At 44.4% G+C, this 25,973-nt stretch overlaps 1 protein-coding gene across 1 annotated transcript in view; it reads right to left on the bottom strand.

Annotated features, from left to right (window-relative positions):
* Positions 1–368: 368 nt before the first annotated feature.
* LOC132591613 (uncharacterized) overlaps positions 369–25,973 on the bottom strand; it is a 53,050-nt gene continuing 27,445 nt past the window's right edge. The window contains exons 3-4 of the mRNA XM_088664288.1: positions 14,411–14,890; positions 369–1,651 (exon numbers count right to left, since the gene is read on the bottom strand). Of these exons, the coding sequence (XP_088520414.1) occupies positions 595–1,651; positions 14,411–14,890 (1,537 nt within the window). The 3' untranslated portion in view covers positions 369–594. The remainder of the gene's footprint in view (positions 1,652–14,410; positions 14,891–25,973) is intronic.

Below are 25,973 nucleotides of genomic sequence, written 5' to 3'. Positions count from 1 at the left end.
ACCCCTAACACACCTAAAAACGTGATTTTCTCTTTTAAAAAAGGCCAAATATAGCGCCCTCAACTGGACATTAAAGGAACAGATGGCAAATATTGCCATAATCCCGCCCACTCCTATAATCCCGTAAATATTGCCATAATCCCACCCATGCTGCTGTTCCTATATTAATCTAACCAACTCTGCTTCCAAAGCAACACCACCAATCTCAGCTCCACTTTGTGCAACTCTCTATTCCCAGATACAAACATTTCCAACTCCCTCCACCAAACACCAAAACCAGCTCACTCCTCATTCAGCAGCAACACTCCAGACTTACACACTCCCCCTCCCTATCTAACAATACATTAAATATTATATTATGCTTACTATTCTGAAATGTTACCTTCATTACTTTAGATACATGTCTAAACAACATTACATACAAACAACAAAAGCTCATATATGCTGCATGCATTTAATATTGAATTCCTGTTACTGATGTGAAGGAGTGTGTCAATTCAGAGAGAAACATGTTCTGCACTCTGAATGGTTCCACCCCATGGAAATCGGTAGATGTTTTGGAAAAACATTCCATACTAACTACTTCCTTAGCACTTATATGGTTTCCTCCCCTGTATGAGTTTGTTGGTGTTTTGTAAGAAGTCCACTCCAACTGAAGCACATTCCGCACTCCATGCATTTAAATGGTTTCTCTCCTGTGTGTGTCCGTTGATGGATTCTAAGACTTCCACTCTGACTGAAGCTCTTTCCACACTCCATGCATTTAAATTGTTTCTCCCCCGTGTGAGTCTGTTGATGAATTCTAAGGTTTCCACTGAGACTGAAGCTCTTTCCACACTCCATGCATTTAAATGGTTTCTCCCCCGTGTGAATTCGTTCATGTCTTCTAAATGCTCCACTATCAGTGAAGCTCTTTCCACATTCCATGCATTTAAATGGTTTCTCCCCCGTGTGAGTCCGTTGATGTATTCTAAGGTGTCCACTGTGACTGAAGCACATTCCACATTCCATGCATTTAAATGGTTTCTCCCCCGTGTGAGTCCGTTTATGATTTCTAAGGCTTCCACTGTGACTGAAGCTCTTTCCACACTCCATGCATTTAAATGGTTTCTCTCCTGTGTGAGTCCGTTGATGTATTCTAAGGTGTCCACTGTGACTGAAACTCTTTCCACACTCCATGCATTTAGATGGTTTCTCCCCCGTGTGAATCCGTTGATGAATTCTAAGCTGTCCACTCTGACAGAAGCTCTTTCCACACTCCATGCATTTAAATGGTTTCTCCCCCGTGTGAATCCGTTGATGAATTCTAAGGTGCCCACTCTTATTGAAGCTCTTTCCACACTCCATGCATTTAGATGGTTTCTCCCCCGTGTGACTCTGTTGATGAATTCTAAGATGTCCACTGTTACTGAAGCGCTTTCCACATTCAATACATTTAAAGGGTTTCTCTCCTGTGTGAGTCCGTTGATGAATTATAAAGCCTCCACTCTGACTGAAGCTCTTTCCACACTCCATGCATTTAAATGGTTTCTCTCCTGTGTGAGTCCGTTGATGTATTCTAAGGTGTCCACTATCAGTGAAGCTCTTTCCACACTCCATGCATTTAAATGGTTTCTCTCCTGTGTGAATCCGTTTATGAATTCTAAGGCTGTCACTCCTACTGAAGCACGTTCCACACTCCATGCATTTAAATGGTTTCTCCCCAGTGTGGGTTCGTTGATGGGTTTTAAGGTCTCCACTGTGACTGGAGTTCTTTCCACACTCCATACTTTCAAATTGTTTTTCCTCTCTCTTTCCACACTCCATGTATTTAAATGGTTTCTTCGTTATTCCCTTTGGATTTGGCCCACCAGAACTGTCTTCTTTCGACAGGGGGAGGTGGGAATCCTATTTGTTTTCTAGGAAGAGAACAAAGGAATATTTGTTGTTGTTGTTGTTGTTGTTTAGTCGTTTAGTCGTGTCCGACTCTTCGTGACCCCATGGACCATAGCACGCCAGGCACTCCTGTCTTGCACTGCCTCCCGCAGTTTGGTCAAACTCATGTTCGTAGCTTCGAGAACACTGTCCAACCATCTTGTCCTCTGACGTCCCCTTCTCCTAGTGCCCTCCATCTTTCCCAACATCAGGGTCTTTTCCAAGGATTCTTCTCTTCTCATGAGGTGGCCAAAGTATTGGAGCCTCAGCTTCACGATCTGTCCTTCCAGGGAGCACTCAGGGCTGATTTCCTTAAGAATGGATAGGTTTGATCTTCTTGCAGTCCATGGGACTCTCAAGAGTCTCCTCCAGCACCATAATTCAAAAGCATCAATTCTTCGGCGATCAGCCTTCTTTATGGTCCAGCTCTCACTTCCATACATCACTACTGGGAAAACCATAGCTTTAACTATACGGACCTTTGTCGGCAAGGTGATGTCTCTGCTTTTTAAGATGCTGTCTAGGTTTGTCATTGCTTTTCTCCCAAGAAGCAGGCGTCTTTTAATTTCGTGACTGCTGTCACCATCTGCAGTAATCAAGGAGCCCAAGAAAGTAAAATCTCTCACTGCCTCCATTTCTTCCCCTTCCATTTGCCAGGAGGTGATGGGACCAGTGGCCATGATCTTGGTTTTTTTGATGTTGAGCTTCAGACCATATTTTGCGCTCTCCTCTTTCACCCTCATTAAAAGGTTCTTTAATTCCTCCTCGCTTTCTGCCATCAAGGTTGTGTCATCTGCATATCTGAGGTTGTTGATATTTCTTCCGGCAATCTTAATTCCGGCTTGGGATTCATCTAGTCCAGCCTTTCGCATGATGAATTCTGCATATAAGTTAAATAAGCAGGGAGACAATATACAACCTTGTCGTACTCCTTTCCCAATTTTGAACCAATCAGTTGTTCCATATCCAGTTCTAACTGTAGCTTCTTGTCCCACATAGAGATTTCTCAGGAGACAGATGAGGTGATCAGGCACTCCCATTTCTTTAAGAACTTGCCATAGTTTGCTGTGGTCGACACAGTCAAAGGCTTTTGCATAGTCAATGAAGCAGAAGTAGATGTTTTTCTGGAACTCTCTAGCTTTCTCCATAATCCAGCGCATGTTTGCTATTTGGTCTCTGGTTCCTCTGCCCTTTCGAAATCCAGCTTGCACTTCTGGGAGTTCTCGGTCCACATACTGCCTAAGCCTGCCTTGTAGAATTTTAAGCATAACCTTGCTAGCGTGTGAAATGAGCGCAATAGTGCGGTAGTTGGAGCATTCTTTGGCACTGCCCTTCTTTGGAATTGGGATGTAGACTGATCTTCTCCAATCCTCTGGCCATTGCTGAGTTTTCCAAACTTGCTGGCATATTGGGTGTAGCACCTTAACAGCATCATCTTTTAAAATTTTAAATAGTTCAGCTGGAATATCATCACTTCCACTGGCCTTGTTATTAGCAGTGCTTTCTAAGGCCCATTTGACTTCACTCTCCAAGATGTCTGGCTCAAGGTCAGCAACCACACTACCTGGGGTGTACGAAACCTCCATGTCTTTCTGGTATAATTCCTCTGTGTATTCTTGCCACCTCTTCTTGATGTCTTCTGCTTCTGTTAGGTCCTTACCAGTTTTGTCCTTGATTATGGTAATCTTTGTACGAAATGTTCCTTTCATATCTCCAATTTTCTTGAACAGATCTCTGGTTTTCCCCATTCTATTGTTTTCCTCTATTTCTTTGCATTGCTCATTTAAGAAGACCCTCTTGTCTCTCCTTGCTGTTTTTTGGAAATCTGCATTCAGTTTCCTGTATCTTTCCCTATCTCCCTTGCATTTTGCTTGCCTCCTCTCCTCCGCTATTTGTAAGGCCTCGTTGGACAGCCATTTTGCTTTCTTGCATTTCCTTTTCCTTGGGATGGTTTTCGTTGCTGCCTCCTGTATAATGTTACGAGCCTCCATCCATAGTTCTTCAGGCACTCTGTCCACCAAATCTAAATCCTTAAACCTGTTCCTCACTTCCACTGTGTATTCATAAGGGATTTGATTCAGATTGTATCTTACTGGCCCAGTGGTTTTTCCTACTTTCTTCAGTTTAAGCTGGAATTTTGCTATAAGAAGCTGATGATCTGAGTTACAGTCAGCTCCAGGTCTTGTTTTTGCTGATTGTATAGAGCTTCTCCATCTTTGGCTGCAGAGAATATAATCAATCTGATTTCGATGCTGCCCATTTGGTGATATCCATGTGTAGAGTCGTCTCTTGTGTTGTTGGAAGAGAGTGTTTGTGATGACCAGCTTGTTCTCTTGACAGAACTCTATTAGCCTTTGCCCTGCTTCATTTTGAACTCCAAGGCCAAACTTGCCAGTTGTTCCTTTTATCTCTTGATTCCCTACTTTAGCATTCCAATCCCCTGTAATGAGAAGAACATCCTTCTTTGGTGTCATTTCTAGAAGGTGTTGTAGGTCTTCATAGAATTGGTCAATTTCACTTTCTTCAGCTCCAGTAGTTGGTGCATAAACTTGGATTACTGTGATGTTAAAAGGTCTGCCTTGGATTCGTATCGAGATCATTCTGTCATTTTTGAGATTGCATCCCATTACAGCTTTTGCCACTCTTTTGTTGACTATGAGGGCCACTCCATTTCTACTACAGGATTCTTGCCCACAGTAGTAGATATGATAGTCACCCGAACGGAATTCGCCCATTCCCTTCCATTTTAGTTCACTGATGCCCAGGATGTCGATATTTATTCTTGTCATCTCATTTTTGACCACATCCAGCTTACCTCCACTCATGGTTCTTACATTCCAGGTTCCTATGCAATATTTTTCTTTACAGCATCGGACTTTCCTTTCGCTTCCAGGCATATCCGCAACTGAGCGTCCTTTCGGCTTTGGCCCAGCCGCTTCATCAGCTCTGAATCTACTTGTACTTGTCCTCCGCTCTTCCTCAGTAGCATGTTGGACGCCTTCCGACCTGAGGGGCTCATCTTCCAGCGTCATAACTTTTATATGCCTGTTGTCTTTGTCCATGGAGTTTTCTTGGCAGGGATACTGGAGTGGCTTGCCAGTTCCTTCTCCAGGTGGATCACGTTTAGTCAAAACTCTCCACTATGACCTGTCCATCTTGGGTGGCCCTGCATGGCATAGCTCATAGCTTCTCTGAGTTATTCAAGCCCCTTCGCCACGACAAGGCATTGATCCATGAAGGGAATATTACACACATCAATTAGCACCTTCTCTTATTTTAACATATCATATATTATCTCCTGTCCTCCATGTTACAAATTTTTAGGAAAGGCAACTGAAATAATGTCAAATAATGGTAATGCATCATCAGCCTTTCCTAACCCTCAATCAACGTTAATGAAGCATTATCTTAGAATACGATTGAACTGTGGGGTTTACTTTTTATAAAATGTGGTTTCTCACATGAAAATAAGCTGCTCTATGTCCATGAACCTGCCCATTCTTCATCAGGGTCCTAAGTTCACCATGAAGTTCTTCATCCTCTGCACAATAATCCTCCACCCCTGCTGAGTGTGGGCACATTGGATTTATAGGGTTAGGGTCTAGATAAAAAATAAAATAGAAAAATTCCTTCCAGTAGCTCCTTAAGAGACCAACTAAGATTGTCATTGGTATGACCTTTTGTGTGCATGCATACTTCTTCAGATACACTGAAACAGAAGTCACCAGACCCTTATATATAGGGTGTTGGGATCCACAGAATGCTGTGTGAAATAGTAAGTCTGCACTAGTAACGTGAAACTAGCTGATGCAATACTTTCTATGGGAGTACTGGGTCAGAATGACTCAGCAGTAATGTGCAGTCAGTTGATTGGCTGTCAGTGGTTTAAAAGGGAAACCTTTCCAGCAGTGAGTGTGGTGGTGTTTTAGAAGGGTGTGGTCAGTGTGAGGTTTAGAGAGAGTGCATCAACTGCATGTGTATGAACTGCCTGTAGATATTTGTATATAGCTCACAATAAATATACTGCACTAAAGAAACTGGAACTCTAACATCTCTGCTAAAGCGCCGTGAAGGAATTCGCGACAGTCCAACTACACACATTCCCAATTCACCCTGCACCATGCCTGAGGGGGCTGCCTCAGTCTCCCTAACGGTGGAGCAGGCGCTGAGAAGAGCCTTCTCTCTGCCCCCCCCCCCGAAGTATAGGAAACATTACAAAGAAGACCTTGGACAACAACAACCACAACAACAATTATTGTAAGTCACTTTGGGCTGCCCTGGGTAAGAGAAAGTGACTAATAGATTCAATAAAGGGGGGAAAACAATTGCAGTAATAATTAGGCAGGCTGGGGGGGGGACCCCATCCCCACCAATTTCCATAACAATCTTCCCAATCGCTTAAATACCACAGATTTAAGAGATCTGATGTAGTGGGGATAATGGAAACCTGGTGGAATGGAGAAGAGTGGGGAACATTTATCTCTGGGTAGGAACCCTTTTTATGCGGGACTTATGCGGGATTCAGCCCTTAGGACCAAAGCACCAAAAAGCAGTCTCTCCACCAAAATGCTCCTTTTTGAGGCAAGAAGAGCAGTGAGATTGAGATGCCGGTGCGGACGCTATTTTCTACTCCTGAGAAGCACAGCTTCAAGCTTACCCAGCACAGCGATGGATTCCAAAAGAAGAAGAAATTTGGATTAAATTGGTGAGATCTAAATTAAAAACTTTTTATAATTAAGTATAATTCAGAAGACAGTGGGGTGGAAAAAGGGTCAGCCCCAGGTGGGATCTGACATATACCACGAGTGTATAACTTTAACAAATAACTAAATAACTAACCTGCAGCGGAACCATAAATTCTTCAAAACACAGTTGTTTTGAGTGGGAAATATACGGTACCAATTTTTAAAAAAGGGGGTGGAAATCCCTTATTTTAAAACCATAGGTTGCTTTCTTTTGAGAACTCTTGGCACCGTGGTGGAGAACTTCCTGAAAACTTTTACTTTTGCTTTTAAATGAAATGTGTAGTTAAAATTAAGGAGACATTATAAATAAGAGGAAGCCAGACCACAGCATTTGCAGCTAAGAATCTGCAGTCTGAACTGAGGATTTATTTAGTTACAGACTAATATTTCTCTTTTTTTATTTTGGGGAAAAGCCGTGCGGAGGGAGAATGATCTGAACTCTCCCCCACCTTCTTTTCTTTCTGGTTTTGTGGATTTAGAGAGTACGGAGCCTGGATTATTTCTTTATTTCTTTCTTTTTGGTGGACTTCTCTTCTTCATTTTAAAATAAGGACAGTGGATTAAGCCAACAAGCGGCTGAAGACTGGTTGTTGTTTTTGGTTTTATTATTATTACTAGCTGTACTCAGCCACGCTTTGCTGTGGCCCATCCCTGTGAGTCCCCCAGCCTGTCCCGACCCATGAGGTACCGTGTTTCCCCCTTTTTAAGACACCGTCTTATTACTTTTTTTTCTCAAAAAACCACAGGGTGGCTTATTTTTGGTGGGATGTCTTACTGGTATTTTTATTATGAGTCTGAGTGTGCGTCACTGGCCCAGCCCTCTCTCCCCAGCCCTGGGATGTTCGCAAAGGGCTGCTCTCTCTCTCCTCTGATGTGGGGACTCACTTAATAGCAATCTGCTACACTGGAGCTTCTTAAATCTAAACCAGTATAATGGAATCTATCTGTGTGATACAGTCCTAGCAGTAGCCTATACGTAAAAGCAAATAAGGATCTCTACTAGCCAGCTGCCCGAGACTTAAGTTCCAACAGTCTGAAGAACAATGTAACACTTTGTAGTGATAGCAAAGAAGCTACCTGCTGAGAACAAAGAAGCCAGCTAAACAGCAATTAAGATTGCTGACTTGGTAAATGGTAGCATTTAAGAAGCAATTGAGCTAGCGAGGTGAGTTAAATTTTTGTGGGTAAAGGAAGCTAGGACCGGCAGTTTAACTTTTGTGCTCGCAAACAGCAAGACGGAAAAAGTCCTTATTTTTTAAAAAAAGTCCCCAAGGCAAGGACTGCGATCCAGACTACTTACAAATCCTTAAAGGAGCAGCTCCACAGACAAGCAAGCATAAGGTAGAAAGGAAGGCTGCTTTATGCCTCGGTAAAAGCAAGGAGACAACAATCAGACACAGGAGACTGCCGGCGCATAGAATGGAAGGGAAAGGTGGAGGGAAGCGAGAGGTGGGTTCTCTCTCTCTCTCTCTCTCTCTCTCACACACACACACACACAGAGAGAGAGAGAGAGAGAGAGAGAGAGAGAGAGAGAGAGAGAGAGAGAGTCACGCACACGGAGATCTCCCTTAAAGGGAAAACAGCCTTTGCATTCGAGAGGCAGCGGCTTCAAAAGCCCCTCTCCCGTCAAGAGGAAATCAAGAGGCAACTCATGGGTGGGCGCATAGAATGGAAAGGAAAGGTGGGGGGAAGCGAGAGGTGGGCTGTGTGTGTGTGTGTGTGTGAGAGAGAGAGAGACGCGGGGGGGGGGGTGGAGAGACAGAGAGACACGTAGATCTCTTCCTTAAAGGGAAAACAGCCTCTGCATTCACGAGGCAACGGCTTCAAACGCCCCTCTTTTCTTCCTCGTGCCTTCATCTCCTCCCCACCCCACTTTTCTCCTCTTCACCAAGTACAGCTTACACAGCTTGGCTAAAAAAAATATTTTCGAATCCTTTTATTTAAAAAAATGCTCTCAGAAACGGGGAGGGAAAATCACGATGCTTCAGCAGCCAGCAGCTACGGCTCTTCAGTGCATTTTTACAAGCTTTTAAAGGAAATACGTGTCTGTGGAGCGACAGCAAAATGGGGAGATATTTTAAGGGGGCTTGGCTGGCGAGAGGGGGGGTTATTGCTACTGGGTGAAGGGTCTATCAGTATGTCTTATTTTCGGGGTATGGCTTGTATCGCGCAATTGCTTAGAAATCCTGCTATGGCTTATATAATGACTACGTCTTAAAATAGGGGAAAGACGGTATCCTGCCCCTCCTCCCCCATCCGCCGGCTCATCCCTGTTACTTCCCCCACCCTGTCCCGACCAATGAACTATCCTGCCCACTCCTCCCCCCATCCCGGGGTCTGGCCTGAGATGGGGGCAGAGGTGTCATCAGGGTCTGGCCTGACTCGCGGTGTTCATGCGGCGGTGAATGAATCCGGCCTGTGGTGGCGGTGGCAGCTGCGGTGGGTTCCGGCCTTTGGGGGTGTCAGTGGCGACTGTACTGGGTCTGGCTCGTGGGGTGGCTGAGACTGTGGCGGGGTCCGGCTTGTTTCAGACGGCATTGGTGCCGTTGTTGTTATAATGGTGGGGCGTGGCGTGGTTTTCAGCGTGGCGTGGCGGTGAGGTGCGGGTTGTCTCTGATGGTGGGATGTTGGGGCCTAGGGGCAGGATCCCGCCTTCGCCCTTTGTTGAGGAATGGCCGTTGTGGCAGTTACAGCATGTTGGTTGCAGACGTCATGATCTTGCATGGATTCCCTCTCTCTAGACCAGGGATGTCCAAAGTGCATTTGGGGGGCCTAATCTCTCTGTGTACTAAAAAAGGTCAACAACTTTGGTTGGCCCGCATGCATGTTCATGTCCATGTCATTAAATCTTTCCCTCTTCGAAAAAAGCTTGGGCACCCCTGCTCTAGACAAAAGAGACCCACCAAGCCTTGCCTGAGTTCCCGGGCGGAGCCAGGAGCGCCCCAGGGATTCCTGCCAGGGGGAACCCAGAACACGCAGAGGGTCGCGGAATTGAGGCCTCGCTTCAAGTCCCAGCCCTTCGACTGAAGGAAGGGGGAGGTGGGAGCACTCCTGCTTGGGGATGGGGGTCCTCTGCAGCAGGATTGCATGGATGGGGGCCTCTACAGATAGCGCCCAGGAAGTGAGCTGTTGTTGTTGGGGGGTCTCTGCCCCCTTTCTCTCCCCGCTCATCGCCCCTACCCCGCCCTTCAGCTCTACCTCTTTGTCCTCTGTGCTCCCCCTCCCTTGCTCGCTATTCTATTCCGATTTCCGCCAGGGGGAACCCGGAATTGAACCACGCAGAGGGTCGCAGAATTGAGGCCTCGGTTCAAGTCTCAGCCCTTCGACAGAAGGAAGGGGGGGAGCACTCCCATACTTTCATTTTAACCCCCCCCCCGCCCCGAATCCTGCTCTCCCTTCCCAGCTGCCCTTCAGAACAGGGGGAGGAACAGTGCATCCTTCTCCCCCGCCTCACAACCCCCCCCCAAATATATCGCACCTCTTTTTCCTCCTCCTCCTCTGCAGACCTGCTCCTCTTCCGGAAATGTGGATGGAGGCCACTCCCCTCCAAGCTTGGCCCCCCTCTCCCTCTCCAAACCTCCCTGCCTCTCTAGGAAGTGGAGCTCACTAACCCTTGGGGATGAATGAGTGACGCCTCCCTCCCAGAACACATAAATTCTCTCTGAATATCCTGTTTCTTTCCTATTAATGTCCCAGGTTCGGTTCCCAGAGACGGCAGGGAAGGAGACTCCCCCCTCCCAAAAAGTTCTCCGGGGCAGGGAGGTGGCACAGCCTACAATTCCTCCTTCCTCTCTTTCAATCCTCTGTCGGTGTTACAGGAATTTTTAGAATGATGGGGGGGCATCCTGACACCTGAGTGCCAGACAGGTAGCAATAGCAAAACTAGATCAGTACAAAAGGGGTGATTAACGACATGATCTAAATATCTCTTTTGTATACTTAATTGATGTGTGGTGGAGGTCAAGGGAAGTTGGGGGCAAGCCCTGATGCTCAGCACCCAGACCCTCCCGACGGGGATGTATGTAGGAGTGTAATTTTAGGGGTGTTGTGGGTCTCTTTGGAAAAGTCTTCTGTTGGTCTTCTGATTCAGTGTATCTGCAGAAGTGTGCATGCACACAAAAGCTTATACCAAGAACAAACTTTGTGGGTGCTACTGAACATTTATTTTTTATTTTTTATATATATTTCTACTGTGCCAGACCAACACGGCTACCTACCTGAATTTATAAAACTGATTAAAGTGGGAGCCATCCTTTGTTCTGGGCTTCTTCCAGCTTCTCCCATGTGGTAGGTGGAAGTCCTGTTGCAAGAGTCTTTTGAATTAAGACCAGGCCCACTGGCTGCTGTTTTGCTCCACTATTCCTGGCTGGTGTCTTTGTTTGGTCATCCAAGTGAGCTCAAGGATTTTCCTATAACACGGGGGAGGGGGATATGGTCATGTTTACACCCATTTCACAACATGGGGGAGGCAGGGACATGGCATAGTAGGGTGTCTGCATTACAACAGCCCTGCAAAGTAGACTGGATTTGTGGGGTTTGGAACAGTAACTTACAACAACCCTAAACGGTAGTCCAGTGTCATCATTATGGGTGCCTTTATAAAATAGGGGCTGGTGTTTGAACTTGGGCTGGATGCAGGAAGGACCTTTGTTAAGGTTGAACCAAGGCTGCTGCGGGGATAAAATAAACTTTATGCAAGGCAGTAACCTCAATTCAAGGTTTCTGCTGATGGAGCACCTAGTGACTGCTAGCATGGCAGGGCTTCTGGGGCAGCCTGTGTCTTGCAAGGAGGGTCCCAGCTCCAACACCAGACACCTCCAGTTGAATGCATGAGGTGGCAGAGGAGGGGAAGCCTCTTTGGATCAACCCAAACCATGGGATCCAAGTTACAAGAAAGGCAACTCCGACTAAATGTCAGGAAGAACATTCTGTCAGTTAAGAGCAATTTGACAGTGGAACGATCTCCCTCAGAAGGGGGTGGACTCTCCTTCCTTGGAGGCTTTTAAGCAGAGGTTGGAGGGCCGCCATCTGTCTTAGATGTTTGAGTTGAGATTCCTGCATTGCAGGCAGCCCTGATCCTTTCCCCTTAAAAAGCAAAATACAAACTATACAATAACTTAACATAATAATAAAATAGAAACAAGACAAGAAACAATTATGCTAAAGTTAAACTACTCCCCACCCCAACTAAACATTTGTCCTACCCCAAACAGAAAGTAAATAATAAAATAATATATCATAAAAAACCACCATTCAAGGTGTAGCAAATAAAGAACACTTAAAGCATTTAAAATCATTTTCGCCACTTGCTGCAAAGAGCTGCTCAGAGTATGTGTGAGTGTGGGCCCTGCCCCCTAGGCCTGATGGAGTTGGCTGAAGGAGGGAGCAGTCTTCGCATGCACTCACAAGAGCAGCAATAGCAGCAGTCCAGGTAGCTTGAGATGATAATGTATATATTTATTGCTGTTTAGAACAAAATCTGTACAACTTCTCACTCACTTGCACATGCATTGCTTCTGAATCTAATAAAAGAACCATTTTGCATTTAGCAAAACACACACCTGCTACTATCCTAAGGGAGTCGTGCATATCTATGGCGTGAACACATTTGGAGTACTGTGCACAGTTCAGCATTTGGGACCTTTTAGTTTGGAGAGAAGATGAGGAAGGAGCGACTGATCAGATAGCAGGGAGAAAGAGGATAGAGAAAAGCTCCACCCCCTCATAAAACTAGAACTCATGGAATCCAATGAAGCAGGAAGGGTGGAAGATTTAGGAGAGCGAAAAGAGTGGTCTCCCCCCTCCTCTGCATCCAGCCAGTACATGATAGTGCATTGTGGTCTGCTGTAAGAAGGAGTCCCTCGGATCATGTCCTTTTGCAAAGGTGGAGGGGAGGCTTTCCACCCTCAGGGCCCAGAGGTGGCTCCTGTCTTGGGGCAGCTGGTGGATTTGGAGGAAGTTGACCCTCAGCGCTCTCGGTTTGGGACCTGCCTTCCGCACTATACTCATCCATATTGTTTCTCCCCTGTGCCTTTTTGGGGATAGCACTCTACACGCACTTGTGTCACCATGCCCCCATCAGCACATTGCTTTCAGATGCTCTGGTACGGCCCCTTCTTCCCTGTGCCCCCTTCCCTCCTCATGCAAGAAGTGCAGCTAGGAACAGAGCCTTTCCTGCTTATGCCACTAAACACCCCTTTTATTTCTCCTGCCACCAAATATATCTATGCACAATCCTATATAATAAAGTCCCTGTGCCTCTGCGTCCAGTTCCCTGTGTCCCTGTGTCCGCGCTACTGCGCATGTGCCCCACAGACACAGGGATTGGACGCAGAGACTGCACGCACACACACACACACACTCTCTCTCCCCACCCCCCCACCCCTCTGCCAACCGCTGCTCACAAGCGCCTCACTGCGCAAGTAGGAGGCAGCTTCCTTTGCCGCTGCCGCAGAAAGAGGCCGAATCACGGCCTTCTCCCGGGCGCCCGCTGCCCTCAGTGGAGCGCCCGACGAAGCGGCAGCCGTGGGAGGGCGGCCATGGGTTCTTGGAAACCGCTTGACCGATTCCGCACAAATTTGGACACACCGTTCCTTGCCAATACGAGAGTGTTTGCAGAACCTTAGATTCATAAGATCCCACCCCTAACACACCTAAAAACGTGATTTTCTCTGTAAAAAAAAGTCTAAATATTGCGCCCTCAAGTTGACATCAAAGGAACAGATGGCAAATATTGCCATAATCCCGCCCACTCCTCTTCCTCCTCCTCCTCTTCTAGGCCAAATGGAGGTACTGACTTGCCTGGGTGGGGGTTGGGGGGAGGAGGGGACTGGATGTAGGTCAGGACAGAGTTGGGGATTCACAGGGATGAGCGGGGTGGGGGGAGGAACAGAATAGGACATGGATGGGGCAGTCACAGCGATTAGCCACTGCAAGGTGTGGCAGGGCCAGCTAGTATATCTCTAAATCAAAGGAAAAGGTGAGGGTTTCAAGATTAACTTGGGCATACTGTATAGTACCGGTAGGTGCTTTCAATCTTTCTGTGTCATGATTCCATTAGTGCAATTATAACAGTGGGAGAGTTATGTTGCTGTTCCTATAATATTAATCTAACTAACTCTGCTTCCAAAGCAACACCACCAATCTCAGCTCCACTTTGTGCAACTCTCCATTCCCAGATACAAACATTTCCAACTCCTTCCACCAAACACCAAAACCAGCTCACTCCCCATTCAGCAGCAACACTCCAGACTTACATACTGCCCCTCCTTATCTAACAATACATTAAATATTTCATTATGCTTACTATTGTGAAATGTTACCTTCATTACTTTAAATACATGTCTAAACAACGTTACATATAAACTACGAAAGTTCATATATGCTGCATGCATTTAAGATTGAATTCCTGTTACTGATGTGAAGGAAAGTGTCAATTCAGAGAGAAACATGTTCTGCGCTCTAAATGGTTCCACCCCATGGAATTCCGTAGATGTTTTGGAAAAGCATTTCGTACTAACTACTTCCCTAGCACTTACATGGTTTCCTCCCCTATATGAGTTTGTTGGTGTTTTGTAAGAAGTCCACTCCAACTGAAGAACATTCCACATTCCATGCATTTAAATGGTTTCTCTCCTGTGTGAATCCGTTTATGAATTCTAAGGCTCCCACTCCTACTGAAGCACGTTCCACACACCATGCATTTAAATGGTCTCTCCCCTGTGTGAATCCGTTGATGAATTCTAAGGTTTCCATTATTAGTGAAGCTCTTTCCACACTCCATGCATTTAGATGGTTTCTCCCCCGTGTGACTCCGTTGATGAATTCTAAGATGTCCACTGTTACTGAAGCGCTTTCCACATTCAATACATTTAAAGGGTTTCTCTCCTGTGTGAGTCCGTTGATGAATTCTAAGGCCTCCACTCCGACTGAAGCTCTTTCCACACTCCATGCATTTAAATGGTTTATCCCCTGTGTGAGTCCGTTGATGTCTTCTAAGGTGTGAATTTTCACTGAAGCTGTTTCCACACTCCATGCATTTAAATGGTTTTTCCCCTGTGTGAGTCCGTTGATGACTTCTAAGGTGTCCACTCCGACTGAAGCTCTTTCCACACTCCATGCATTTAAATGGTTTCTCCCCCGTGTGAATCCGCTGATGATTTCTAAATGTTCCACTATCAGTGAAGCTCTTTCCACAATCCATGCATTTAAATGGTTTCTCCCCCGTGTGAATCCGTTGATGATTTCTAAGGCTCCCACTGTGACTGAAGTACGTCCCACACTCCATGCATTTAAATGGTTTCTCCCCTGTGTGAGTCCGTTGATGTATTCTAAGGCTTCCACTGTGACTGAAGCACATTCCACACTCCATGCATTTAAATGGTTTCTGCCCCGTGTGAGTCCGTTGATGACTTCTAAGGACTCCACTCTGACTGAAGCACATTCCACACTCCATGCATTTAAATGGTTTCTGCCCCGTGTGAGTCCGTTGATGACTTCTAAGGACTCCACTCTGACTGAAGCACATTCCACACTCCATGCATTTAAATGGTTTATCCCCTGTGTGAGTCCGTTGATGTCTTCTAAGGCTTCCACTGTGACTGAAGCTGTTTCCACACTCCATGCATTTAAATGGTTTACCCCCAGTGTGGGTTCGTTGATGTTTTCTAAGGTCTCCACTCTGACTGAAGTTCTTTCCACACTCCATACTTTCAAATTGTTTATCCTCTCCTCTTCCCACACTCCATGTATTTAAATGGTTTCTTCGTTATTCCCATTGGATTTGGCCCACCAGAATTTTGACCGCCTTTTCCATTGTCTTCTTTCGACAGGGGGGTGGGGAATCCTATTTGTTTTCTAGGAAGAGAACAAAGGAATATTACACACATCAATTAGCACCTTCTCTTATTTTAACATATCGTATACAGTGGTACCTTGGTTTAAGTACACAATTGGTTCCGGAAGTCTGTACTTAACCTGAAGCGCATTTAACCTGAAGCGAACTTTCCCATGCAAAGTAATGGAATGTGGATGAATCCGTTCCAGACAGGTCTGCTGAGTACTTAAACTTAAAGTATTCAACTTCCGGTCGAGGAGCGCTGGTGTCGAGACGCGTTCGGAGGAGCTCCGCAACCGGAGGAACCTCGGCGGCCAAGAGCAAAGCGTGAGGGGGGGCTAGCGTCAATTTCCCCCCCTCAGATTAAGTGATAGCATGGGGCTATCGCGAAAAGAAAGAAAAGCGGCGCGAGAGGCAGAACTCCACCCTCCTGGCACTGAAGTACGGTGGAAGGGGGGGGGAGAGGCGCCAAGCGCAAAACTTACTGGCGGCTCTTCGGCAAGACGCTTTTTGAGGTCTCGACCAGCAAGCGCTGAGGCACTCCGACCAAAGAAGCATAAGAAAGCATAAGAAAAACCGCTAATGACGACTGAGGTGAGAACACGAAGGAGGCGAAGGAGGCGAAGAGAGAGAGAGAGGCGGTAAGGGGGAAGAAAGGTCGGAGGGTTGCCATGTTTTACTGAGAAAGAAAACTTGTAACGGAGAGACTTTGTACGGACTTTTATAAACGTTTAATCAGGGGAAAGCAATCACCAGGTTGTTGCCAAGAGGAGGAAATTTTAGCGAAGCCTGAAACAAGCCTGAGCCGGCACAGGTTAGTGGAGGCGGCAGGCAAGTGGGAGGCGAGAGAGACAAGATCAATTGAAAGCAAGGCAAGACTGGCGTGCGGGAGGAAGAGGAGGATATTTTATTCTATTTTCCTGACTTTGGAGTGGAGCCAGAAAGGCAGAGAATACTAAAAGATGGAGGACAAATTTTAGCAGACTCACGCAGTCCATGGACTTCCCCCTTCTCTAAGGAAGTGAATAGTGGGAAAACTGAGCGACGAAACGCCCACACCTATCGTAAAGAAGGGAGTGAGGAGCGAGGATTAAAGGTGGAGAGCGACATCTAGAGGAGGGGAGGAACTCTCACTTCTAAACAAGCCGATATAATTTAAAACTGTGCCCTACAGGGAGAACTGTTGGAGAGACTAAGCCAGAGATAGGAAGGAAAGTTCATTCTCTGCCTATTGAGTGGAAACCAATGTTGTATTAGCTTAATAGTGGGGAACTCCCAGTGAGAGAGAAGATACCAGGGCATCCACGCGAACAGCGATCCATAAGACCAGCAGCATGAATAAAAATAAAGCCCAAACAACAACGGCAGCAGCAAGCCAAGCTAGGAGACAATCATCATCTCCAGATAATGACGCCTTATCAGACATCAAAGAACTTATTACGGAGATGAACAAATCTCTGAGCGATAAATTAGACGCCGTTGAGTCCAAAATAGAGTCTGTAGAGTCCAAAATAGAACAGAACTCTAAAATGATCACAGATATGTCTGGACCACGGGTGTCAAACACAAGGCCCGGGGGCCAAATCCGGCCCGCCAGACCTCGTCATGTGGCCCGCCGAGCGCCCCAGCCAGCGGGACCCAGCAGTGGGACCTTGCTGCTGAAGCGCTGCACCAACAAAGCGCCGACAAACAGCTGGGGCCGGGGAAATGCTTTTTGCCCCTGGGTCCCTTCGCGCTCTTTTCTGGCGCTGAATCAAGGCGGCGACCCCCCCTCCCCTTTCTTTCTTCCTCTCTCTCGTTCTTATTCTTTCTTTCCCTCTCCTTCCTTCCTTCCTTCTTTATCTCTGTCTTCTCTCCCTCTTTCTTTTTCTTTCCTTCTTTATTCCTTCTTTCCTACTCTTCTTTCTCTCACCTCTTTTCTTCCTCTCTCCCTCCTGCTCCCTCTTTTCTTTCTTTCTTCCTTACTTCCTTCCTTTCTTCCTTCCGTCCTTCCCAACTTTCTTCCTCTCCCTCATTCTTATTCTTTCTTTCCCTCTACTTCCTTCCTTCTTTCTCCCTTTCCGTCTTCTCTCCCTCTTTCTTTTTCTTTCCTTCTTTATTCTCTTCCTTATTTCCTACTCTTCTTTCTCTCCCCTCTTTCCTTCCTTCCTTCCTCTCTCCCTCCCACTCCCTCTTTTCTTCCTTTCTTCCTTCCTTCCTCCCCTCCCTCTCCCTCTCCCTCTCCCTCTCCTCAGAAACATAGGATGCTGCTTTATACTTCTGGCCCTTAAACCCTGGAACCAGGAGAGCAGCTTCAGTGAGTCAACCTCAGCCAGTCCCTTTGGTGAAGGGTGGTGGCTCACTGGCAGAACATCTGTCCTGCATGCAGAAGGACCCCAGCATCTCCAGGTACTAGTAGCTCTGCAAAGGTCCTGCATGAAACCCTAGCGAGCCTCCACCACCCAGTGCAGTTACCAAAAATCATTTTTCAATAAATTGTACAATAATTGTACATTTGAATATCTACTTGCCATTATTCTGACCATGTTTCTGCTTTCAGAGCTAGTTATTACTTACATTATTACAAAAACAGTAATAATTGAATGCAGTGACAATAATTTATGATAATAAAGAGTGGACACATAGTCCTACAGATACAACCGGCCCTTTGAGGGTGACCAAACTGCTGATGCGGCCCCCGATGAATTTGAGTTTGACACCCCTGGTCTGGACAAATAGCAGAACTAAGCACCAAAAATAAAGAGCTGGACAAAGCAGTAAAAGAAACAAACCTGAAAGTAAACAAACAGGAGGAGGCTATCAAGAAAGTGGTGCAGGAGACTAAAGAACTGAAAAGAATGCAAAATAAAGAGGATGATAGAAGGGACTGGAGAAAAAGGTGTGAAGAATTAGAGGACCAGATGGCATTAATTGAGATGAGGCAAAAGGCCCTTCTTCTCCGAATGAGAGGCGTCCCAGAGGCCCAAAATGAACAGATCGAAGAAAAAATGGTGAAGGAGCTGGCTGCGTGGCTAAAAGTAAAAGAAGAGGACTTATGGATGGATGTGGACAAAATCTACAGAGTGAGGATGGAGAAAAAGAAAAAGCTGACGGGAGACTGCATGGTCCATCTGAACACATCATTACTGAAGGATAAGATTCTACAAAGGAAGAAGAAAGAGGACCTTGTAATAGATGGGAAAGTGATAGCTATCTACAAAGAAATCCCGAAAAGATTTAGACTGAAAAGACAAAATTATAAAAGCTTGACAGATGCCCTGAGGAGAAGAGGAATTTGGTTCACCTGGGAGTACCCAGAGGGTTAGACTTTTTTTTACAAGGAAAGAAGGAAGACAATAAAATCAGCCGAGGAGGCGGAGAGGTATAGTAGAAAGCTTAGGAATGAAATAGGAGGGGAGGAAGGCGAGAGCAACACTGAAGAAGGGCAAGTAGAAGGATAGAAGTGGGAGGGGGAAAGAATTGGTTGTATATCCTCCTTTTCTTTTGGTTTTGTGAATTTCTTTTAGGCTCTAAGGGGGTGGTTCGTGTTCAGAAGTTGCCAGAATAACATAACGACATAACATAACGATACAATAAGTCTCCTTTTTATTTTATCTACTTTCCATTTTTTGGCGCAGTGTAAAGTGTGAGTATATTTTGGCTGGTCTGAGTTATTAAAGTGTGATATTAAAGTGATGAATCTAAAGGTGATCTCATGGAACGTGAACGGTCTGAATAATAAATTGAAGAGGAATAAGGTAGAACACATTCTAAAGAAAGGGGTTTGGGATGTGATCTGCCTCCAAGAAACGCATGTAGCTAACAGACACAAGAGAGTTTTAGACAATAAAAGGTTGGGAGAGGTACACACATCGCTGGATGAGAGAAAGAAGAGGGGGGTAGCCACTTATGTAAGGAAAAATATCAAGACAGAAAAGATCCTCCAGGATGAAGAAGGAAGAATGGTAGGTACAAGGTTATACTTACCAGGCGGTAACGTGATAGTGATTAACATCTATGCACCTAATGGATGCAAATCAGGTTTTTTTAGAAAGTTGAAAGATCAGATGGGTAAGATAATAGAAGAGGAGGAAATTATATTAACGGGGGACTTTAACAGGGTCTGGAATGCGAAACGGGATAGAACAAGTAAAGAGAGAAAGAGTAGTGGAGAATTACCAAAAGAATTTCGAGATTTAATAGATGAGTATGAATTAAAGCAGGGGTCCCCAGACTACGGCTCCCGGGCCGGATGCGGCCCAATTGGCCTCCCAATCCGGCCCGCGACGACCCCCGCCGCCTGCTGCCGCCGCCCGCTCTTACAGCGCGCGGCGCGGCGACGATCTTCAAAATCGGCAAAAAATCGCCGAAAATCCTTTGTGCGCATGCGTATGACCCCAGAAGAGGTCATTTCCGATGCACTTCCGGGTCGGGGGAGGCCCATACGCATGCGCACAAGCGATTTTCGGCGATTTTTTCCGACCATGTGCGTGTGCGCACGGGCACGCACTCCCCCGCCCTCCGGCCCGCTGCGCGCGCACTCCCCTGCCCTCCGGCCCGAAGCCCGGTAAGTCTGGGGACCCCTGAATTAAAGGATGGTTGGAGAATAAGAAATCCCAAGGAAAAGAAATTCACCCACTACTCAGGTCTCCAAAAGTCGGCAGCCAGATTGGATATGGTGTGGCTATCCGCAAATTTGATGCTAAAAATAAGGAACAGTGAAATTTTACCAAAATCAATAAGCGATCATAACCCGGTAATGGTAAGTCTGAAAGAGAAAGAAAGAAGGAAAGGTAGGTGGCGAATGGATGAAGAGATACTAAATGACAAGGTGTTCGTTGCAAAGGTGAAAAAATTACTGACGGAATTTTTTCAAATAAATACGAGGGAGGACACGGATACAACAACAGTCTGGGAAGCGAGCAAAGGTTTTGTGAGGGGCATTTATATTCAACAGAAAAGTAGAATTAATAGAGAGAGAAGGGAAATATTTAAAAAAAATAGAAAAGGAAATAGAAGAAAAGGAGAAGGAATTGGGAAAAAATCCAAATGAGACAAAAATAGCAAACCAGATCCAAATTTTACAGAATAGCTTGTCAATGGTGATAGGGAATGAAATTGAAAAGAAGATAAAATGGGCAAAACAAAGACAGTTTGAATTAGGAGGGAAAGCCGGACGCCTTTTATCATGGCAATTGAGGAAAAAACAGGAAAACAGTTTAATCACAAATATTAAGGAGAGAAAAATTGGACCAAAGGGGAAGACATTCAAAAATGCTTTTGGAAATATTATAAAAATTTATACAAAGAGGAAGATATAAGTGAGAGAAAATTAGATAATTATTTTAGAAATCTAAATTTGACCGAATTAAAAGATGAAGAGAAAAAAGAGTTAAGTACCCCAATATTAAAGGAAGAAATATTCGGCGTAATAAATAAATCAAAACAAGGAAAGTCTCCTGGGACAGATGGATTAGCAAGCCAACATTATAAAAATTTTAAAGATGAAATAATAGAGATATATCAGAAACTTGCTAATGAAATCTTGGGAAAGGGAGTATTTCCCAAATCCTGGCAACAGGCATTCATCGTATTAATCCCAAAAGATAATAATAAAAAGGAGGAAGTTGGAAATTATAGACCCATATCCCTCCTGAATTCGGATTATAAAATTTTCGCATTGATTTTGGCAAATAGATTAAAAAAAATATTGAACAGGATATTAGGCAATGAACAGCAGGGATTTTTGCCCAAACGTAAAATGTGTAATAATATGAGAATACTTTTAGATGCAATTGAGTTCCTTGATTGGAATCCGAGCCAAAAAGTAGCCTTTGTTTTCCTCGACGCTGAGAAAGCGTTTGATAATTTGATCTGGAAATTTATGAAGAAAGCAATGGAGGAGATTGGGATAGAGGGGAATTTTTTAAGGGGAATAAATGCGATATACAAGGAGCAATCAGCAAGAATAATAATAAACAGCGAAGTCACAGAATAATTTGAAATTAAAAAAGGAACGAGACAGGGATGCCCATTGTCCCCCCTCTTATTTATCTTATCAATAGAATGCCTGATAAAGGAGATAAAAGAAGATAGAAATATCAGAGGATTGAAGGCTAGGAAGAGTGAGATCAAACCTAAGGCCTTTGCAGACGACATCTTGATAATATTGGAGGACCCAGCAGATTCTGTGGAAAAGTTGAAATCAAAATTAAAAAACTACGGAGAGATAGCAGGATTTAAGGTTAATACAGGGAAAACAAAAATGATTGCTAAAAATATGAGGGAAAATGAAGTGAAGAAATTAGAATTGGTTACAGGCTGGGAGGTGGTAAAAAAGGTAAAGTATTTGGGAATAATAGTGACTAAGAACAATGTAAACCTATATGAAAATAACTATAGAAGGTTGTGGAAAGAAATAAAAAAAGATTTAGAGAAATGGGATAATCTACACCTATCAATAATAGGAAGAAACTCAACAATAAAAATGATGATATTGCCAAAAAAATTATTCTTGTTTCAGATGTTACCAATTATCGGGAAAACTGAGATCTTTAATAATTGGAGGAGAGATCTAAGTAGATTTATCTGGGGTAAAAAGAAACCCAGAATCCAATTTAGATTACTAACAGATAGCAAAGAGAAGGGAGGATGGGGTGTACCGGATTTAAAATTGTATTATGCTGCAGCAAATTTGTGTTGGTTAAAAGAATGGATCGTGTTAAGAGAATAGAGAAGTATTAGATTTAGAGGGGTTTAGAAACTCTCTTGGTTAGCATGCATATCCCCTACAAGAAAACGAAAAGATCCACAAGGAATTCTCAGACCACGTGATTAAAAATTCAATATTTAAGGTATGGTTGGAATACAGGAAATTACTAGAACCAAAGACACCGTGGTGGGCATCACCTTTCGAAATGACGGCCCTGGGGCGGGGGGAGGAAATAAAGAAAGATGGATAACATATCAAGACCTGATAAAAGTGGTAGATAAACAATATATTCTGAAACCATATGAGGAGGTTAAGAATCACTGTGCAAGCTGGTTACAATATAATCAAATACAGAGTTTACGAAACATAAGGGAATTGGCTTTCAGGAAAAAAGATCAAAATTACAAGAAATGTTAATCGAAAACGGGGGGAAACAATTGGCAGCAATATATAAATTTCTGTTGGAGTGGAATCTAAAAGATGAGACAGTTAAAGTTGTTATGGTAAAGTGGGCACAGGATTTTGGCAGAGCTATTGATTGTACACAGTGGGAGAAATTATGGATAGAAAGTATAAGATTCACAGCTTGCACGGCGATCAAGGAAAATACAATGAAGATGGTATATAGGTGGCACTTAACGCCAGAAAGAATAGCGAACAGGTTCAAATAAGTGCTGGAAGTGCCATGAGCAAATAGGAACGTACTTGCATTGCTGGTGGCAGTGTAAAAAACTACAAAGGTTTTGGAACATAATTTATGAGAAGTTAAAGAGGATGTTAAAGTGCACATTTGGGAAAAAAAACCAGAGTTGTTTTTGCTAAGCATGGTACCCGAGGGCATGCCCAAAGACAGGAGGAACATCTTACTATACGCGGTAGTAGCGGCTAGGACTCTTATAGCACAGAGATGGAAAGGGGAGGAGACACCGACAGTATGGGATTGGCAAAATAAATTAATAGAGTATACGAATTTAGCAAAGATGACAGCTTACATAAGAAACACCCCGAAACAAAAAATTCAAAGTGAATGGAAACTACTAGAGGAATATTTAATAAAGGAGGGATTAAAATCAGAGTTGGTGATATGCTTAAATTAAATGCCGTACAAAGAGACAACACACATTAGGTAAAAGCAGGTAAATTTACCCGGAAGTGGACGGGGATGAAAGTTGGAACACAACAAGTAAAGAGAAGATTATATTATAAATACCAGTATACAGACAATCAGAAGTACCTTTATTTTTATTCTTATTTGTATCTGTATTTTTCATTATCTGTATCTTTTTTGTTTCCCCTCCTTATTATTATATTATGTTTGATAGTAGATGTATGAGTTATGTTGTGATTTATCAGATTTTTGAGTTAGTATATATATGCATGTATGTATATATATGCATGTATGTGTGTGTATATATATATATATATATATATATATATACACATACATTCTTTTTTATCATTATTTCATTAGCATATTTATGTCAGTATGTTTGGAATCATAATTTTTGTATGCATGGATAGGTTTTTGCTTAAGTTCGAGTTTTGGTTTATGTAAATTTATGTATAATGATTTTCCGTACTTTTCTTTCTATTTTTATGGCCCTTTGGGGCTTTCTTTTTGCCTTTTTCTGGTTCTTCTTGTCTTCCTTTAACATGTAATTTTAAAAATTATGAAATAAAGAATTTTAAATTTGAAAAAAAAATAACTTAAAGTATTCAAACCGAAGCGTACTTAAACTGAGATATGACTGTATTATCTCCTGTCCTCCATATGTTACAAATTTTTAGGAAAGGCAACTGAAATAATGTCAAATAATGGTAATGCATCATCAGCCTTTCCTGACCCTCAATCAACATTAATGAAGCCGCATTATCTTATAATACGGTTGAACTGTGGGGTTTACTTTTTATAAAAAGTGGTTTCTCAGATGAAAGGGAGCTGCTCTATGTCCATGAACCTGCCCATTTTTCATCAGGGTCCTAAATTCACCATGAAGTTCTTCATCCTCTGCACAATAATCCTCCACCCCTGCTGAGTGTGGGCATATTGGGTTTATAGGGTTAGGGTCTAGATAAAAAATAAAAATAAAATAGAAAAATTCCTTCCAGTAGCTCCTTAAGAGACCAGCTAAGATTGTCATTGGTATGAGCTTTTGTGTGCATGCACACTTCTTCAGATACACTGAAACAGAAGTCACCAGAGCCTTATATAAAGTGGGAGGGTGGCAAGGGGATTACTCAGAAGGGTGGTGGGAATGGGTGATTGGCTGATAGGTGTGTTAAACCTGTTGACGACCACAGATAGGTCTAGATACCATAATCCCTGGGAAATTTCTCAAGAACCCTTAAGATCCAGTTCGATCAACTCCCAAATAACACTGAGCACTAGAGTAGCCATTCTTAACTGTGGGTCCCCAGATGTTGTGGGACTACAATTTCCATCATTCCTAGCCATCAGGGCCAGTGGTCAGTGTTTATGGAAGTTGCAGTGCAAGAACATCTAGGGATCCAAGGTTGAGAAATGCTGCCCTAGAGGAACCTTCTATGCTGAGGTGAGGCATCTCTGACCCTCCAGATGTGGTTGGACACAAAGTACTACCTGCCAAAGCAAGGGTGGCCCATGGCCAGGGATGATGGGAGTCTTATCTAGTGGGACACACTTTTCCCATCTTCTGAAAATGCTGATTATCTGTATTTCATTTCCTCCTTCCTCCATGATCTCCAACATCTTCCTGATATAGTCCAACTGCACACATTCCCAAATCATCCTGCACCATTGACTTCCCAAGGCTGCTGTATTGTGTCTTGGACACTGGCAATGGAACCACACCTTCCACTGGATGAGAGGATAGAGGGTTAAGTCAGGACAGGCCAAATGACACTCAGCTCAGTCCCCTCCTTGCCCTTCTCTGCCTCTGCTGCCTGAAGGGGCTGCCTCAGTCTCCCTAACTGTGGAGCAGGCCCTGAGAACAGCCTTCTCTCTGCCCCTGAAGTATAGGAAACATGACAAACAAGACCTTGGAGTGTCACCATGGAGCATAACAACAACAACAACAACAACAACAACAACAACAACAACAACAACTGTTGTAAGTCACTTTGGGCTGCCCTGGGCAAGAGAAAGTGACTAATAGATTCAATAAATAAATAAAAATAACAATTGCTGTAATGATTACACAGGCTTGGGGGGACCCCACCCATTTCCATAGCAATCTTCCCAAAACCTTTAATCCCAAAGACCTCAGAACCTGATATAGTGGGAATAATGGAAACCTGGTGGAATGGAGAGGAGTGGGGAACAGTTATCTCTGGGTAGGAACCCTTTAGATGTTTCTTCACAGAAAAACAGGCATATGGGTGAGACTGTAATTGCCAAGACAAAAGCCTCAAAGGGCGGAAATAATAGAATGGTTAGACTTTCTATAACACCCCCAGCGCCCCATGCAGCAGCTGATCCGGGACTTATGGCAGGGCAAGGCCTGAGCTTCAAGGGAGGAGAGGGTGGGTGGATCGGGGCTCCTGTTCAGGGATCTATCCCTGGTCGACTTGAAGTCATGGCAGATTCCTGGGCAGCAGGGAGAAGTCAAGGAAGGCAGGCTCTCTCTCTTTCTCCAAGATGGCTTCGATTCCTCCCTCGGGGATGCTTCACTCAGGGCCATCTCTAGGCCTGGACTGGGTGGCGCAATGCAGCAGGGCGTCTGGCCACCAGGGGAGGAGGACACGCTCCCAGATGGCGAAGGTGACACCCGCGATAAGGAGGCCCCTTTTGGGACATCGCAGGCAGCAC

Source organism: Zootoca vivipara, chromosome 2 (assembly GCF_965207765.1).
Source record: "Zootoca vivipara chromosome 2, rZooViv2.hap1.1, whole genome shotgun sequence".
NCBI classification, from domain to species: Eukaryota; Metazoa; Chordata; class Lepidosauria; order Squamata; family Lacertidae; genus Zootoca; species Zootoca vivipara.
This window is presented reverse-complemented; position numbering and strand designations above follow the sequence as displayed.